The following is a 17,026-nucleotide window of genomic DNA, read 5'->3' as shown; positions in this document are numbered from 1 at the left end:
GTAAAAAAAAATCCAGAAATTTCCTAGAAAGCTAGTAGAATAGGGAACAACGCTTATTCTCAAGTGGGGTTGATTTAGAAAGCAATAACCAATATTACACCAAGAAAAACAAACATATACTATATGCACAATATTCTGTCCAGTAAAGATTGTAGCTAGAGAGTGATAGATTTTAGAGTTTATGGTTGTTAGTATATGATTGCTTATGATTGGTTTTTTTTATATATACCTTGTATTTAGCTCTGGGAAGTCGGGGGGGGGGGGGAGGGGGGGAGGGGGGAGAGGTAGGGGGGGAGGGTGAAGGGAGGGGGAGGGGGGGTTTTAAAGAAAAATTGTATGTTAAAACTTTTCAATAAAAAAAAAAAGATTGTATATTGGTGCTGTTTCTTTCCCACCAGCATATAAGCATATAGCCTCTTACAGTATAACAACATTTCATTTAAATTTTTGAAAATGGATATTTATTTATTTTGCTTTTTAAGATATACCAACCTAGCTTTGTAAGTATTTGGTACAATTTTACACCATAAGCTTGAGGTATGCAAGATTAAAGTCACTAAAAAACTTGGAAATTTCTACATACCTTTAATTATTACAAGAGCTTGTTACATAGCTTCCATTGTGATTTCCCCCCTGCCCAAATCAGCAAAGCACAACTAAAAGGGAATATTTAATGAGCAAAGAATGAGGAAGGTAAATGGAGGTGAGGAAACAGTTTCAATAGGATAGTATTAATGGTAGACTTCCAGGGCCAGTGCTTATCATTACAAAGATCTCTTCAGTCAATCTCAAGTTCTCCTGAATACAGAAAAACATCCATGTAATTTTCTTGGCAACCACTCCTTGTTGCCTTCTGGGTTTTTAAGGCTTCCCAATCTAGTCTATATCTCTGGGATGTTCCCGAGATCTCCAGCTCAACTCTATGCTGCTTGGTTTTTGGCATAATACATTGTCACATTGCTGTACCAAAGGTGCTTTTTTCAGGAGGCAACTGGATTTTGTGTTTCTTTTGAAGACATTTTGCTTCTCATCCAAGAAGCTTCTTCAGCGCTGACTAGATGGTGGGGAGTGGAAGGATTTATATTGCTTGCAGACAGATGGCCATTTGCATTCGGTCATTTACATTCCTTTAGAGAGTGGCTGAAACCATTTTGGAGGTTTACCTGTGACCTAAGGGTAACAGAGAAGTGCAAATGTGTGTGCAGCCTTCTTGGTTGCAGGACATTTTCTGCCCAGTATCCCTTAAAGTTGCGGTCACATTGCTGTAGTTTATTTTGAAGTAGCCCAAATATTTGATATAACATAATTCTATGCTCAAATGGTATGTCAACTTGAGACTTGTATTGAGTGCATTTTCTTTCACCTGTACAGAATGCAGTCTGACCCTTCGGGTAAATCAGTTCTACTTTGAAAATAAGCAGGAGGAGTGTGACACTCGTCTAGCTTCTCATGTGGTCCGTGGTTTTACAAATCATTTGCTACTGCATTGTGCACTTTCAACGTACCGTATCCTATTTTGACTTTCAGTGGTTCTTGTAGTCTGTTCCGTATGCCAGAGAGAGATACAGCCTTAGTATAAATTGTCCTAGTTCAGAAGGGTGCTTATTTCCAGGCAGGGTCTAGATTTTGTTTTAGTTATCATTAGATATACTACATGGTGAAGCAGTGAGAATAAGATGGTTGTATTGATTTTAGATATTTGCAAACCATATTTTAGGATAGACTACATAAAAAGGTCTTGTACAGTGTATGGTCACTGAGAAATAAAATCCATTTTCTCTGGTGGAGCTGTCTCCCAGATCAACAAAGGTCACCTATGTTAATCACATAGAAGCAAAATTAAGAATATTGGCCAAAATATAGCAGCTTCTGCATCCTATGCTAGCAAGGAACATGTATCTTTATATATATTGGTACCTTGCTCAATAGTAGTATCTGTGAGAGGGATCTCAGAGTCCTAGTTGACAAGCACTTAAATATGAGCCAGCAGTGTGCTGCAGCTGCCAAAAAAAGCCAATGCAGTCCTGGGCTGCATTAACAGAGGGGTAGAATCAAGATCACGTGAGGTGTTAATACCACTTTACAATGCCTTGGTAAGGCCACACTTGGAATACTGCATCCAGTTTTGATCACCATGATGTAAAAAAGATGTTGAGACTCTAGAAAGAGTACAGAGAAGAGCAACAAAGATGATCAGGGGACTGGAGGCTAAAACATATAAGGAACGGTTGCTGGAATTGGGTATGCATAGTTTAATGAAGAGAAGGACGAGGGATGACATGGTAGCAGTGTTCCAATATCAGCGCCTGAAGGCAGGACAAGAAGCAATGGATGGAAACTAATCAAGGAGAGAAGCAACCTAGAACTAAGGAGAAACTTCCTGACAGTTAGAACAATTAACCAGTGGAACAACCTGCCACCAGAAACTGTAAATGCTCCAACACTGGAGATTTTTAAGAAGAGACTGGACAGTCATTTGTCTGAAATGGTATAGGGTTTCCTGCCTGAGCAGGCGGTTGGACTGGATGACCTTCAAGGTCCCTTCCAACATCATCATAATCATTCTTATAAAGAACCAATGCAGAAACTCCCAAACAGCATGGTTCTTGCCCAGTAAAATTATGAATGCCAGCCCAAACTACGCTTTAGAGCGGGTGATCTGTGATACCGTATGTAATGGACACAGAGCGAGTGCAGGTCAGTTCCAGTGCCTCTCTCCTGCACTTTATGAAAATTAGGAACCTCCGAAATCTGGAATATGGAAAAAGATTGTCCATGCATTAGTCCCGTACATCGTCTTACCTCTTCCGGGCTAGCCTTCTCCTGCTTGAGGCGCCGCACTGTATCTGCCTGCTTCCTCAGCGCCTCTTCCTCAGCCATGACGATGACAGCCCTCGCCGACAGTAAAAAGTTTTTTTAAAAAGGGAGAGAGGAGAGAGCTGTCAGCCACCCTCCTTGCTTCCTCACCCGCAGAATTTAATCTTTTGCTCCGCCACGCATGCGCACTGCTTTGTACTGAGGCAGCTGAATCTGCCCACACTTGCTCAACTCAGTGTGCAGCGGAGCTGAGATGGGACGAGTCGGAGCTGGATGATGCAAGAGATACTTAGCGAAGAGAGGAAGTGACGTCCATGCGCTTTATTTCCCCCCCCACACACTTTATCTCGTAGTGTTTCCGTTTTTCTTTTCGGTAGAAATTGCGGTCCTGTTAATCTCTGTTCAGAAAGAAGCTCCTTTGACGCCAGGAAGCCATACGTTTAGGACCGGTTAATCTTAAAACACAGGAACTGTATTTGCACATTTTCATAAGTCATTTAACTACAATGGTTGGGTTCACACAACACTACCATAATCTAGTTCAGGGGTCTTCAAACTTGGCCCTTTTATGACTTGTGGACTTCAACTCCCAGAATTCCTCAGCCAGCATGGCTGGCTGAGGAATTCTGGGAGTTGAAGTCCACATGTCATAAAAGGGTCAAGTTTGAAGACCCCTGATCTAGTTTATTGGCTTTAGTGCTGTGTGAACCTATCCTGTTGCGATTATTGCGATTAGTGTAATGTATGAATCCAGCCAATTCTAAGGGCTGTTTGGTGAGCATCTATTTGGTATCAGAACTTCATAGAAGCTACCATAAGCTAGGAATAAGGATTGCACAAAGGCAGAGGTAGGCTGCAACAACCCCTAAACCTAAAGCATCCCATCTTTTGAGATTTCCCTACCAAAATTAAGCAATTTTCTCTGTATTTTTAAGAAACCAGTTAGCATCTATTGATTTAAGACATCCATTTTATTTTAACCACCTCAGAACAAAAAATCCCAAATAATTAGGTTTGTCTTTCTTAACCTATACCTCCCCTACCGCTTTATCAGAATATATACGTATGTAAGTGGAGATGAGGACTCACACTATATAAGATGCAATTTAAAAAATATATATTTTAATACAATTCTAAATATTTTGGCTCTCTTGTGAAGATGGTGATACAGTAAATGTTCATACATGGAGTTCCATATCTACAAATATCTTTTTTGTGTTTCTCCTAGGTAAACAGCTATTTTTTTATTAAGAGTTTTTCAAGGTTAATTTTACTTACTAATTTGGGAAATAAGTAAGAAGAACTCTACATAACTTCAAGCCACCACAAATGGAGATTAATTAACTCTTTTACTGTCAAATGTGTATGCTCCCTTGATTGAGGCATTATCTACTAAGAATATTGTCGAATCTGTATGTGATGATAATAAAAATGAAGAAGACTGACGACTATTGGGTTCAGCTAGCAAGATCTATCCAAAATGGTCCTGGATTGAGATAAAATTGACACTTATCAACTAGATACTAGAAGCTTGTAGTAATACTTGTCTTCCACCATTGTCTTCCTCAACAAAACTTGTTGCCACGGAATTCCTTTAAGCGCTGTGGTGGCACAGTGGTTAGAATGCAGTACTGCAGGCTAACTCATTGCTTACTCCAGGAGTTCGATTCTGGCTGGCTCAAGGTTGAGTCAGCTTTCCATCCTAGAAGGTTAGGAGAATAAAAAACAGACTATATTTTCCCTGGCTTCTTTAAAAGTCAATCCTACCAAATAGAGTTGCCATATGTGAAGCAAGGGACGCGGTGGCTCAGTGGGTTTGGACGCTGAGCTTGTCGATCAGAAGGTCTGCAGTTTGGCAGGTCGAATCCCGAGTGCCGCGTAACAGTGAGCGCCTGTTACTCGTCCCAGCTTCTGCCAACCTAGCAGTTCAAAAGCACGTAAAAATGCAAGTAGAAAAATAGGGACCACTACGGTGGGAAGGTAACAGCGTTCCATGTGCCTTTGGCGTTTAGTCATGCCGGCCACATGACCACGGAGACGTCCTCAGACAAACGCTGGCTCTTCGGCTTTGAAACGGAGATGAGCACCGGCCCCTAGAGTCGGAAACGACTAGCATGCATGTGCGGGGGAAACTTTACCTTTACCTTATGTGAAGGAAATGCATGGCCCATTTCAAACTTGTGCACAGTAAATTTTGAAAATTGTAAAAAAAACTAGAAATGAAGCAGACTCAAGAAAGGATTCCTCAAATGTCAGTGTAGGGATCTGGAACTGGAACTAGACAAAGAAACAAAGCTGTTTAGCCTAACTACTGCTATCTTGCTTCTGTAATCAGCATTTGCATCAGGGACAAATTTCATGTAAGCGTGGGAAACATGTACACAGATGTACTGAGGCGGGAACAAGGGAGTGTGCAGGAATGATTGATGTTTATATTTTTCCTTATCTGGTTATACCTATTGTCTAATGTTGATTGGTTAACAAAGTTTATAAAGCGATACCATTAACTTTCTAATGTGTGTCACTTCTGAACGTAATTGCTGTCAGAGTTTCAGATTGTGTTCTACCCAGCTACTTCACTTGATCAAATAAAGTACTGTTCCTTTAAGAAACCTCTGCCTGAGCTTCCTAATTGACTTTACTGGTGTCTAGGTTCAATTAAGGGTCAGACACCTTACACTACATTGATGACATCCCAAAGACCTGACTCTGTAAGTACCTTATAAATACCTAAGCAATCTATGATTACTAGAGTCCTTGTGATGACATCTAGTGGTACGGTCTGGTCTCTATATGAGTCTGAGCTAAGGCATAATGTTAGGTGTAAACAAAGAGAGAAAGAAAGCATTTATTAGTACTCAGAAAATGTGCCTCTTGACCAGCTAGGGTCATTAGAATATAAAGAAGCCTTCATATTATTAAGACCAGATAAAGAAAAACAGAATGAATTTAGTTTAATTTCACATCATACCAAGCAACATTTAGAAAATCCTAGATAGATACTAACCACATATTTCACCACACCTATATCCTCTGCTTAGCAACAAACCTTTTTTTAGATCTGACATGGTTTTACTTGCAGAAATCCTCAGTGGTAGATTAGCCAAAATTCCTTTGTCCCTATATTTCAGTTTTGATAGAAACCACTCATTTTCTGATATTGATCATCTTAATTGTTAATCTTAGTTGTCTTTTGTTTGAACATAATCAGCTAAGTTTTACCTTCCTTTCTCTTGTCAGACAATAAGCCTAATGTTACATGCAATGGAGCTGGATTTTGTGTCACAGCTATTAAGGCATGAAAATAAACTTCAACAGAATTAGATCTCTTTTAATAATAATATGCAAAGAGTGAATTATGTTATATGCATTGCATTTTTATATAGTTTTAAATAGGTTTTATGCTACATTACTGTAATTTTAATTTTTTTTAATTTTAATTCCATTTATATCCCGCCCTTCTCTGAAGACTCAGGGCGGCTTACAAGCTTAGCAGTAGCCTTCATTCTATGTATATGCCTGCTATACATAGAATGCGGCATTATTACAAAGTCAGCTTATTGCCCCCAACAATCTGGGTCCTCATTTTACCTACCTCGGAAGGATGGGAGGCTGAGTCAACCTTGAGCCTGGTGGGATGCGAACCTGCACTAATTGCAGGCAGCTGGTGTTACTTAAGGAGGCATTAGCCCACTGCTCCACCAAGGCTCTTTTTTTGCTTTTCTCATTGATTAAATAAATGTATTTGCTCTAGTTCCTTTTATACCTGAATATATAAAGAAGAATCTTAAAATCATTTAGCATGAAAACAGTAAAGAACTAAGTGGACATTAGGAGAAAAGGAGTTCTGCAGTTTTCTGTTGGTTGTAAAGTAGGGGTGTCAAACTGCCGGCCCACAGCCTGGTTGCATCATGCAGAGGCTGCGCTCCCCCTAGCTCCGGCAATGCAAAAAAAAAGTTGCAATATGTCGCAACATGTCTCGTGACATGGCGAGTTTGACACTCATGTTGTAAAGAAACAAGTGACAAGATTTAACAAGCTGCTGCAAAGACATGTATAAATCATGATCTCCAGATGACCGTGGCCTCCAACAGCTTTAGCAGTATGATTCAAGATGAGCTATAATTTGAAGCATCTGGATGGCCACAATTCCCCATGCTGTGAAGAACAATTAGCCAAATCTTGGTACAGGCAGGTTTTGGATAGGACAGTGATATCAAATCAGAAGCAATGTCCCTCATATGGGTGAAGCCAGAATGTTTTATTTCTTACTGTGTTTGGAGAAAAATTAGGTTAAACAGTAAAATGAAGAAAACCCTATGCTATTTGTGTTTTAGTCATGGGGTAGAATAATAGAATAACAGAGTTGGAAGGGACCTTAGAGGTCTTCTAGTCCAACTCCCTGCTCAGGCAGGAAACCCCTATACCATTTCAGACAAATGGTTGTCCAATCTCTTCTTAAAAACTTCCAGTGTTGGCGCAATCACAACTTCTGGAGGCAAGTTGTTCCACTGGTTAATTGTTCTGTAAGGAAATTTCTTCTTAGCTCTAGGTTGCTTTTCTCCTTGATTAGTTTCACTCCATTGCTTCTTGTAAGGCTCTTAGGTGCTTTGGAGAATACAGGTAATCCCCGAGTTACAAATGTTCACTTAACGCTTTTTTCGAAGTTACGTGACAAGTGCCCCCTAGTGTTTACGAGCAAGTCCCAAAATCATGAATATTACAGCACCACGGCAGTTGTTTGCCCTTACGAATGACTACAGACACCCTGCAACATTCACTCTATTCCACCCCCCCACTCCCCACAACTGCTTCCCCCTCCCTTCCTGCTGCGCCAGATTCATTCACCTTGCAAAATCTGTCTCCTCTCTGGCATGGTTTCTTTCCCTTTGAGGGAGAGGAAAGTTGGCTTGGAAATATACTTTTCATGCTTACAATGGAAGCTCCTGGGTGCCGTAATATTGTGAGATTTCAAACACAAATTCTCTGCAAAAGACATCATGGCCCCCAGAAGCTTCCATTCTCAAGGGAGGGGGGAGTTGTTGGCTTTGTTTGCATTCCTATGGGGCAAAGCGTGGAACCAGAGTCGGCCAGGTGCAGGAACCAATGCCATCTGTTGCCCAGGTGTGCTACTTGCTTGCGTGTGCCAGCTTTAATTTGAAGGCAAAAACGAAGCCTTAAACTGAGCAGGGAGGCATTGCGGAGCCAGGCCCCTTGCACCTGCGTCCAAACCAGCGGCAGTGGCAGTAGCCACCTGAGCAACCATGATCCTCCCGCCCCAGCCAGCCACCTGTTGTGACTCAGGGCCAGCCTGTGGGTCCGGCAGCTGGCTCAGATGTCTCGGATGACTCAGATGAGGGGGAGGAGGAGGGTGTGGAAGACGAACTGGCTGATGATGGCTTGGAGGCTTCGCAGAGCCCCCAGCCGGGGCCCTCTTCTCAGCTGCGTGAGCCCGATAGTGCGGAGGATGATGACCCACAGCTGGCCCTGTTCAAGGACGCCCGACGTAGGAGGCAGTCGAGCAGGAACAAACAGAGAAAGGCTGTGGGACTCCTCGGGAGGAGGCACAGGGAGGCCACGCCTTGAACTCTAAATAAAAGGAGTGTTTGGGGAGGGGCTGGTTGCTGAAAGCAACCCTTCCGTTTGAGGATTCAAGTTCCAGTGTTTTGTTTCTTGTCCTGTTGTTTGAGTAATAAATCTTGGCAGAAGCTTTCCAGCCACAGACGCTCTCCAGTCTCTACTGTTTGAACAGGGGTTTGCCTTATTGCAAGGCCGGTAGCAGGCTGGTTCAGAACACCACCCACTCTGCCCGATCTACTCCTTGCCTGACCAGCTGGCTGGCACAAATCCTGACACTCTTCTCCTTGTCGTCCTCCCCACTCAAAAAACGGTGGTAGCGGCTTGAGTTTCTCAGCTCCGTCCAAAACGAAGAAAGTGGAGAGGTAGCAGCAGGATTGCTTGCTCGTGTGCGCCAGCCTTGAGAGCAATCCCACTGCTGTGCTTCCACTTTTTTCCACTCATAGGCACTGAAACACTGTTTATCCGAATGGAGACCTGACAGAGATTGCAAGCTCCGTATGCCTGGAATGGAGCGCTTGAGAAACAAAGTCTTCTGCTCCATTTCTAAGCACGCATTGGCAGCCACGCAGAGCTTGCGAGTCATCTGTCAGGTCTCCATTCCAATAAAAAGTGCTTCAACACCTATGGGGCGTTTAACAATGAAGAGAATGCTTCGTTTCCAAATGCCCCATAGCCGCTCAAACTCTTTTTACCAGGACGGAGACCTGACAGAGTCTGGAAGCTCCATGTAGCTGCCAGTGGGGCACCTTAGAAATGGAACGTTTCGCTCCGTTTCTAAGCATGCATTTGCATGCAGAGAGAGCTTCCAGTCTCCCCAAGGTCTCTGTCCTGGTGAAAATTGTTCCGGCAGTGGCGGAAAGGAGTTGGGAGCAGGAGCAGGAGATAGGCACCACAAATATCGCAAGAGTTCAGGCTTCCATTCTCTGCAAAAGAGGATGGGTGCCTGAACTTGCACGATATTACGGGCACCTAGGAGCTTCCATTGACTCTCCTCTCCCACAAAGGCAGAAACTGTGGCAGAGAGGAGACAGATCTTTTCAAGGCGAGTCCGGTGCAGCAGGAAAGGAGGGGGAAGCACGAGGTGTCTTAGTGGGTTGGGGAGGCCTTGGGGGCCTGTTCTATCATTCCCCCATGGCCTTCCCCACCCTGAGATACCTCATGTGCACCTAACAAGCCACATGTGTGTTAACGAGCGGAGAGTGATCTTGTTCAAGGTATGAGTTTCACTCCCTTGAATTCTTGAGTTATGAATGGAATGGGCAGGCTCCATTACATTCTTAACTTGAGGACTACCTCTAACTTGACTCCCTCTTCTTTATGGCAACCCTTGAGATATTGGAGCACTGCTATCATATCACCCCATGTCCTTCTTTTCATAGACATACCCAATTCTAGCAACCGTTCTTTATATGTTTTAGTCTCCAGTCCCCTGATCATCTTTGTTGCTCTTCTCTGAACTCTTTCTAGAGTCTCAACATCTTTTTTACATCGTGGTGACCAAAACTGGATGCATTATTCCAAGTGTGGCCTTATCAAGGTGTTATAAAGTGTTATAAAGTGGTATTAGCACTTCACATGATCTTGATTCTATCTCTGTTAATACAGCCTAGAACTGTGTTGGCTTTTTTGGCAGCTGCAGCACACTGCTGGCTCATATTTAAGCGACTGTCCACTAGGACTCCAAGATCTGTCTCACAGTTACTACTACTGAGGGAGGTACCACCTGTAGTGTACCCGTGCATTTGTGGTTTTTTTGCTTAAATGTAGAACCTTACTTTTTTCACCATTGAATTTCATTTTGTTACATAGCATCCAATGTTCAAATCTGTCAAGTTCCTTCTGTATCGTAAGCCTGTCTTCTGGAGTGTTAGCTATTCCTGCCAGCTTGGTGTTGTCTGCAAATTTGATGAGTTCCCCATCTATCCCTCATCCAAATCATTGATGAAGATGTTGAAGAGTACAAGGCCTAAATCAGAGCCTTGGGATATTTCACTGCATACTTCCTTCCATGTAGATGCAGTTCCATTGAGGACAACACATTGAGTGTGGTTGGTCAGCCAGTTACGACTAATCTAGAAGAATGCATCTCCCCCTCGCCTTTCATTGCTGTGGCAACCAAAAAATGAAGAAACATGGCTGTATTCAGAATGTTTGAAGGTTTGACAGTCTGATCCCCTAAAGAAGAGAGAAAACCTGTGGGTGGAAAAGGATTTAGTCGGAAATCAGTCCTTAGGCTTATTCAGATGCTTATCATAAAATTTATGTATTAATCTATCAGCTTTTACACCAGCACTTCTCACCCAGGTGACCTCTTACAGTGGGTAACCTTTCCATTGTACCAAATACTGCAACTTTCCCTTATGCAACCTTGAGTCAAGGATTTGTTTTATTTCATAATGAGTCTTCCCTCCACGACAAGGGGACCAGCTGCCTGTTTGGGAGGAGGTCTCAATGAGGACTCTCTGTATGGCTTCAATAGGCTGCAGTGGAACTTTCCCTAAAAGGGGAGGGAGCCTTAATTCCACGGTGACTGGGTTTATAATCCGCACTATGGGGAAAGGTCCAAGGAACTTTGGTCCCAATTTTTTACTAGGCAGCTTGAGTCTTAGATATTTGGTAGAGAGGTAAACGTTTTCACTCACATGAAATGATCTCTGAGGGGCCCTCCTCTTGTCTGCCTGCTTTTTGTAAACTTTTGAGGCTTTTGTTAGAGCCGCTTTCGCATTGTCCCACAGTTTTCCAAGAAGTCACCCGTTGATTTAAGGTGTGAGAAACTGGAGGGTCCTGAGGAAGTTTAGGCATTGGAATGAATTCCCTACCAGTAGCTATTTTAAAAGGAGTGAGTCCAGTGCTGCTATGTACTGTGTTATTGTAAGCCACCTCAGCAATGGGGAGGAGGTCAGCCCAAGTAGTCTGTTGGTACTCCACATAGCAACTAATATATTGCTCCTCCATAAGAGTTAGCTTTTTCAGCAGCTCCATTAGTAGACAGATGAAAAGCCGATGACAGTCCTTGCATGGACCCAATAAGTTTCAGAAACTCTCTTTAGAACTTGGCAGTAAATTGCACACCCCTATCTGATATAATCCGCTTTGGAGCTCCATGGAGTCAGTAGATATGTTTGAAAAACATTCTTGCCAGTTTCTTAGCAGAGGGGAGACTGGTGCAGGCAATGAAATGAACTAGTTTAGAAAAAAGGTCAATCACAGTCCATATTACCATATATCCCCTCCTTTCCGGGAATTCCATAATAAAATCCATGATCATTTCTTCCCAAGACTGGGAAGGGTCTGTGACTTGCTGTAATAATCCAGGGGGCTTGCCTGGACATTTCTTCATTGTTGTGCATGTTGTACAGCTTTTCACCTAATTCTCAATGTCTTTCTTTAGCCCTGGCCACCAGAACTGCCGTCAAATTAAATGTAAAGTTTTTAAGTAGCCAGAATGGCCCGCTTGTTTACTCTCTTGGTTGCATTGGAGAGCTTGAACTCTGAGTCTCTGGTAGATACAGTTTCGATCCCTTCCAAGCTAACCCGTCCCAACAAGTCAGTATGGTCTTATTTGCTAAAAACCAGGGTCGGTTTTCAACTCCTCTTTCAGCCTCTTTGTAATTGGGTTATCAGGTTCAGCTGATTTTGCGTGTTATGGGATCCAGGTTTTTACTTGAGAAACCACCTCTGGTTGCGGAATAACGTTCACAATCTCCTCTCGACAGCTCTTGTATTGGGGCAGTCTGGATAGGGCATCAGCTAGGAAATTTAGTGTAAAGTTGAAATGGTAAAAAATACTGCGCCCATCAGACCTCTTTAGGGGATAATTTGCAAGAGGTTTTTAGTGCCTCTAGATTTTTGTGATCAGTCCATACTTCAAAAAGCAAGTCACTCCCATCAAGAAAATGATGCCACGTAAGCAGAGCCCACCTCACAGTGAAAGTCTCATTCTCCCAGACTGCCCACCTTCGTTCAGTATCTGTTAACTTTTTGGAGGTGTAAGCACAGGGCTGTAAATTTCCACTGTCATTCCTTTGCAAAAGAACAGTCCCGCCCCCAGCTACATCGCTGGCAGCAGCTTGGATGGTAAATTGTTTCTCATGATTGGGATGTTTGAGAATGGGTTCTGCTGCAGTCTACTTAAATTCTCAAAAGCAGTTTGGCATTCAATGGACCATGGCAGTGGTTGTCAGGGGCGTGGTTTCCCACTATTTCCCCCCCCCCCATTTTTAACTGCTCGGTCAGTGGCAAGGCAATTTTGGCAAAGGAGGGGATGAATTGCCAGTAGAAGTTAACGAACCCCCCCAAAAACACTGGAGTCGCTTTTGGGTTCATGCGGGTTGCCACTCCAGTACTGCCCTCACTTTGGCTGGGTTCGTTTCAATGTTTTCATTGGAAATCCTATATCCTAAGTAATCCAGGAATGTTTGGTGGAACTCGCATTTTGAGAGTTTTGCATAAAGTTTGGCATTTAATAGCTTTTTTAACATTTTGTGTACTAATTTAACATGCTCAGCCATCGTCTCAGTATAGATGACGATGTCGTCAAGGTAAACTAAAACCCTCTTATATAGGTGATTATGAAGTACTTGATTTATCAATTGCATGAACACAGCAGGGCCCCCCTGCAGGCCGAAAGGCATGATGTTGAATTGGAAACTTCCCAAGAGGCTCCTTCCTTGATTCTTATTCAGTAATACACCTCTCTTAGGTCTAGTTTGGTAAAAACTTTTCCTTTTGCCAAATGGGCTAACATGTTCTTCATCAAGGGGAGGGGGTACATATTCCATTTGAATGAACCTTTATTATCAAAGTACAACATGTATACAGTGAGAGTGGCTGAGCCTCCCTTCGTGCCCCCCCCACAACTCACAGTGACAACAAACCCACCATCTTGTTACACCATGTGATGTAATTGCACAACACACTAACACAATTTAACCCTTTATAATCCATGCACAGTCTCATCGATCCATCTTTCTTTTCCTTAAACAGCACTGGGGTGGCTACTCGGGTTTTTGCTGGTTGGATGAATCCCCTGGCAAAGTTCTTATCAATGTATGATCTCAGTTCTTTCAGTTCATGAGGGGTCATTGAGTACATTTTTGGTTTGGATAATTTTGCTCCCAGTAAAATCTCAATAGCACAGTCCGTGGTTCGATGGGTAGCAGGATGTCACATTCTGCCTTGCTAAATGCTTCTGCTAAGTCTCTATATTCACTTGGGATGACTGGCTCTCCTGGCGGGGAACTAACACAGACTTCAAGGTTTCCAAATGCTGCACCTGGTTTTCAACTGGGTTACTCATTGGAGTAGGAGGCGACGGTCCAGTTGCTAATCAATCCTACTCCATTCTCCCACCAAATTATGGGGCACCACTTATCAAGCCAGGCTTCAGTCATTTTTGGATCACCACAAAGCATATTAACTCCCAATGCTCCCCTATTTCTAGTTCAGTTAGGTGGGTAGCCGGGGCTCTTCCTATGAGATCTCCATCGGCCTGCTCAAACCTCAGGGATAGTGGTAGTGATTTCGCTCTATTGCGCAGTTTTAATACGGTAGGGAGGTTGATCAAACATCGAGTGCATCCCAAATTGACTAAAATGTTCAAGTCCAACTGAGCCCCTGATTTTGTCACCAGTATTTTGGCAGAAAAAGCAAAAGGTGGGACAGGCTAACTCATCACTGGGTTGTCTTCCCCCCGTCATTGCTGTCATATGGGTCTGGTGCAGGCAGGCGTTTTAGCTGGCTTCTTTTGCTTCAATATCCATGTTTGTAGCTAAGTGGTACCAATCATGAAGTTGATTAGGATTGCCCCTGCAGATGCATGTCTGGAATAGATTGCGATCCAACCCTGCTTTGAAGTAGTGGATCAATGATTGCTTGGGCCTTCGAAAGTCTCTTACGTATTCTCTTGCTGGCCGACCCCTCTGCTTCACATCGTGGTGGTCTTTCTTTGCCTGTACCATTTGTGGCTCATCCTCAAATTAGCCTTCAATCCATGTGTGAACAGATCGAAATTCTATAGCTCGGGTGCCTGTGCCTCTCGTAGGCCAGCCATCCACTTCACAGCCTTCCCCTCCAGATTGGCAGCTACAGCATCAATCATCTTGGCCTCATCCAAATACGCCCATTCATAACGATTAATGTGAGACCACACCTGGTTCAGGAAGATAGTCACCTTTTCTGGGTCTCCATCGACAGTGGGCTTAAGAGGAGGTGGGTTGGCTGGGCGGCGATCCCAAAGAGCCTACAGTAAGCCAGGGAATTGTGGATGGGGCTGCTGCAACCCTCCCTAATCAGAAAACCCCTGGTGGAGGTCTTGGGCTGGCAGGACGCTGATGGCAGTCAGGGCTGGCACGACGTCGATAGGGGTCAGGTTCCACTGGGCACTGGTGGCAATCTGGGCTGGCAGGATGCCAACGGCGATCGAGGCTAGCATAGTGCCGATAGCGCCCATTAGCTTGCAGGGCTATTGGGACTCCTGTGTTGCTCGGAGCTGGCAAAACGTCTGTAATATTCAGGACTAACTTGTCCTTGGGATCAATCCGGGCTGACCTGGCATTGGTAGCGGTTGGTGCTCCGCCAGTGCAGTGGGCTTGATGTCAGGTCAGGCTTTGGTAATGGAGAGGCAGCCCACTCGATCACCACAGGGCTAGGACTCTCGTCGGGGTGGTGGAGGTTCATGTTATCAGTTGTCCTCCTGCCCACCTGAAAACACCTGGCTGATGGCTAGTCTTCCTTCGCCCATCTCCAGCCGATCGAACTTCTCTCTCAGGCATTCCACTGAGTAGCTGTGGATGGCCGTTAGATACTTCCACTCACCAGATTTGTCCCAGGCTGCTGACTGCTTTGCTTTCATTGCTATTAGTGAAAGGAAAGCAGGCAATGAAATCAGTGGGAATTCAACCTCTGCAGCCTTTAGTGTGTTCTTGAGAGGCAGGGCAATGTCGGACTGCCAGATCCCCCCTGAGGATGACTGCTTCCTCCTTCTGAGTCAGCTTCTCCACCAGGACTTCACAGGTGTTTGGTCCCACTCTCCATGAAAGCAGCAGCCTGCATCCCATCTACTGCAGCTGCTCCAAGGCTCGAGATCAATTCCCCTTTCTTTTCCATCTTTGTCGTCCTCCCAAGGGTTGGGTAGGTGACTGGGGCTCAGGACCCCGTGGATAAATGAATTTTGGAGTCTTGGTTTAATGTCATGTTTCCGAGCAATGAGAGCAGTAGAAATAAGAACTCTGAGGCAATTGCTTTCCTCAAAGAACACTTTTAATATCAGCACAAACAAAGGTAAAACCAAGACTGAGTTTCCCCACAAAAGGTTACAAAATAAAAGTTGAACTTCCCACCCCTTAGTGTGTCATACATCACAATCCCCAATTAACACCTTTGGCGGGCTTCCTAACGGTAGCTCCAGCCTGCCACACACTTAGGCTGCTTGACCTTGGTTCCCACAAGAAAGTTATTGTTTTGACTAATCTAGAAGAATGCATTTTCCTTTTTCCATTGCTGTGACAATGGAATACCGAAGAAACATGGCTGTATTCAGAATGGTCGAAGGTTTGACATTTTTCTACCACTCCCCCAATAGCTTCTTCCTCCTGACCCCCAACATTTCTCTCATACCTTCCCCAAGGTCAGTCCTAAATTCCTTTACAGTACGTTAACAATCCACAGACCATAAATGAATATAAGCTGTCACAGATATACTTGTTGGTTGTGTAGTCAAGTGGCAATAGGGAATGTGATCAGATCAGCACTTTATTGATCAGCACTTATTGATCTCCTATATCTTCCAGGTCCATTTTGTTTGTGGAGCTGGAAAATTTGGCTGGAGCATTATACCCTGTATCTTACAGATCAGCTCTGGGAAATGGTGAGTAAAAGCATGAGAATTCAGTTATTTCAAAAGAAGTACCTTTTGAAAAATGAAACTCTATTTTATCATCACACCGGTTGAGACCGTTGGTTTTGAAAGATGACTTAACAAGTATGGGTGAAGAGCTCTTTCAAAACTCTGCACATCTGCAAAGCCATTGATCAACAGGCTACTACAGATGGTGAGTTTTGCCAGATGGCTAAACCAATGGATGTGGCTATCTGTTAGAAACATTTATCAATCATTTACAAATCTATCAGCACTGGTTTACAACCATGTAGTTAGCCGCAGATTCGGGAATTGACATGCAAAACAGATTAGCAATGTAAGTGAGAATATAATTGACAGTAACAGCAAAGCTAATTCTTTTTGAAAGGCCAGTATACTTAATGCTATGTACACAGCAATAGTGGATAAGAAAAGTACAATGACACAAGTCCAGTTCTCTAAATTTTGGTTTGTTTGACTAAAATGTGAAATATTAATTTATTACAAAAAAAGGAATGAAATATTGAACAACTCCAGGTGCTTCACAGGCCTGCAGTATTCCATAAGAGCAGTATGTAAGCATATAAGTCAGCCTCAGGAGTAGTATAAAATGTCAATTATATGAAATTAAGTATTGTATTTTTCCAACCTTCTCTTGATCTCCTCTATAAAATTCTCTTGAGGGATATTAACCTAAAAAGCAGATAGTAGACTTGATTAGTGCAACTCATCAAAATAAAAGTATTTTTACTGTGGAAAACTGAATTGTAA

At 43.4% G+C, this 17,026-nt stretch overlaps 2 protein-coding genes across 4 annotated transcripts in view; both read right to left on the bottom strand.

Moving 5' to 3' along the window:
• LOC308665976 (histidine--tRNA ligase, cytoplasmic-like) overlaps nucleotides 1-2,998 on the bottom strand; it is a 33,983-nt gene extending 30,985 nt beyond the window's left edge. Inside the window, exon 1 of the mRNA XM_081324389.1 lies at nucleotides 2,803-2,998. Within this exon, the coding sequence (XP_081180515.1) occupies nucleotides 2,803-2,880 (78 nt within the window). The 5' untranslated portion in view covers nucleotides 2,881-2,998. The remainder of the gene's footprint in view (nucleotides 1-2,802) is intronic.
• A 12,641-nt stretch (nucleotides 2,999-15,639) lies between these two features.
• The window catches only part of LOC308665975 (histidine--tRNA ligase, cytoplasmic-like), a 34,634-nt gene continuing 33,247 nt past the window's right edge, over nucleotides 15,640-17,026 (bottom strand). For all 3 annotated transcript variants that reach the window (XM_081324386.1, XM_081324388.1, XM_081324387.1), the window contains exon 14: nucleotides 15,640-16,948. In XM_081324386.1, the coding sequence (XP_081180512.1) occupies nucleotides 16,883-16,948 (66 nt within the window). In that variant the 3' untranslated portion in view covers nucleotides 15,640-16,882. The remainder of the gene's footprint in view (nucleotides 16,949-17,026) is intronic.

Source organism: Vipera berus (genome assembly GCF_964194415.1).
Source record: "Vipera berus genome assembly, chromosome: 3".
In the NCBI taxonomy this organism is placed as follows: Eukaryota; Metazoa; Chordata; class Lepidosauria; order Squamata; family Viperidae; genus Vipera; species Vipera berus.
Note: the sequence above shows the minus strand (reverse complement) of the source record. Positions and strands in the feature narration are given on the sequence as shown.